This window comes from Apium graveolens, chromosome 2, assembly GCF_009905375.1.
Source record: "Apium graveolens cultivar Ventura chromosome 2, ASM990537v1, whole genome shotgun sequence".
Classification (NCBI taxonomy): domain Eukaryota; kingdom Viridiplantae; phylum Streptophyta; class Magnoliopsida; order Apiales; family Apiaceae; genus Apium; species Apium graveolens.
The window spans coordinates 29,293,973-29,295,286 of NC_133648.1; the positions used below are offsets into that span (position 1 = coordinate 29,293,973).

Sequence of the window (1,314 nt, forward strand, 5' to 3'; positions counted from 1 at the left end):
TTACCCCCCTGAGTGATTACCACAAATTCCTTCATGTACCTCCCTTAAGATGTAATTTCCCTCTTCTTTCTCGACACATCTGAGCAGCGGTTGACTGAAGCCCCTTTTATACAAAATTTCATCATATACCACATACCTTGCATCCTGGTAGCGGAGTCGTCGAGCCTTGAACTTATCCTCAGGAAGTGCTCCTTTGTGAATATAAGCAAGGATGGGCGTCATCCTTGTTTCTTTGGGAGCCCATCTACTTGCATCACCTCTACCTCTGGGATTCTAGGAATCTCCTGGATTTCTAAGGGTATAGATCCCAATAACACAACCTCCTGATGGGATCCCATTTTTTCTAGGGCATCCACGTTGCTGTTCTTTTCCCGTGGTACACATTCCATCCTAACCTCTTTGAACTTTCCAATCAGACGCTGCGTGCACCTCAAGTACAATTCCATCTGCGGTCCCCGAGCTTGAAACCCCCCATTTACCTGGTTTACCACCAACTCTGAGTCTCTCTTTATAATTAAGTTCTGCACTCCCATTTCCAAAGTAATCTTTAGACCGTTGATCAATGCTTCATATTCCGTATCATTATTTGTCGCATAGAATTTGAAGTGAATTGCACTCATCAGATGATGGCCTACTGGAGACACAAGTATTATACCTGCGCCTGCCCCCCCATTGTTAACTGCTCCATCCACATGCAAAATCCACCAGGGGTGTGGAAATTCCTCTAAGACCTCCTCAATATGAGAGGGATGTAACTCTACCAAAGCCTTATCATCAACCTCAGAGTCAAATTCCAACAAGAAATCGACTAAAGCCTTCCCTTTGATTGCAGTACGGGGCATATATTCCAAGTCAAACTGTCCCAACTCCATGGCCCATTTTAACATCCTTCCCGACAATTATGGCTTGTGAAGGACTTTCCGCAGAGGATACACTGTATGGACTTCAATTCTATGTGCTTGGAAATATGGGCGCATCTTTCTTGACGCGATGATCAAGGCATAAGCAAACTTTTCCATACTGGTATAGCGAGTTTCAGTATCGTGCAACCGTATGCTCACATAATACACTGGTGACTGTTGCACATCCTCTTCTCTTACCAGTACCGCGTTGATTGAATACTCTGAAACTGCAAGATACAAGATTAGAGACTCGTCATCCAATGGTTTTGACAACATAGGAGGATTCCCCAGTTGCTCCTTGATCCTCCTGAAAGCTTCCTCACACTCTGGTGTCCATACAAAGTCTTTCCCTACAACTTTAATTGCCTTAAATAATTCTTTGCATCTGTCAGATGATTCGAAAACAAATCGG

The 1,314-nt window shown here is 43.9% G+C and overlaps 1 protein-coding gene across 1 annotated transcript; it reads right to left on the reverse strand.

The window, feature by feature from the left end:
- Positions 1-218: 218 nt before the first annotated feature.
- Positions 219-872, reverse strand: LOC141687297 (uncharacterized). The gene has a single exon (XM_074492526.1). The coding sequence runs from the start codon at positions 870-872 to the stop codon at positions 219-221; it is 654 nt and encodes a 217-aa protein (XP_074348627.1).
- Positions 873-1,314: the final 442 nt, after the last annotated feature.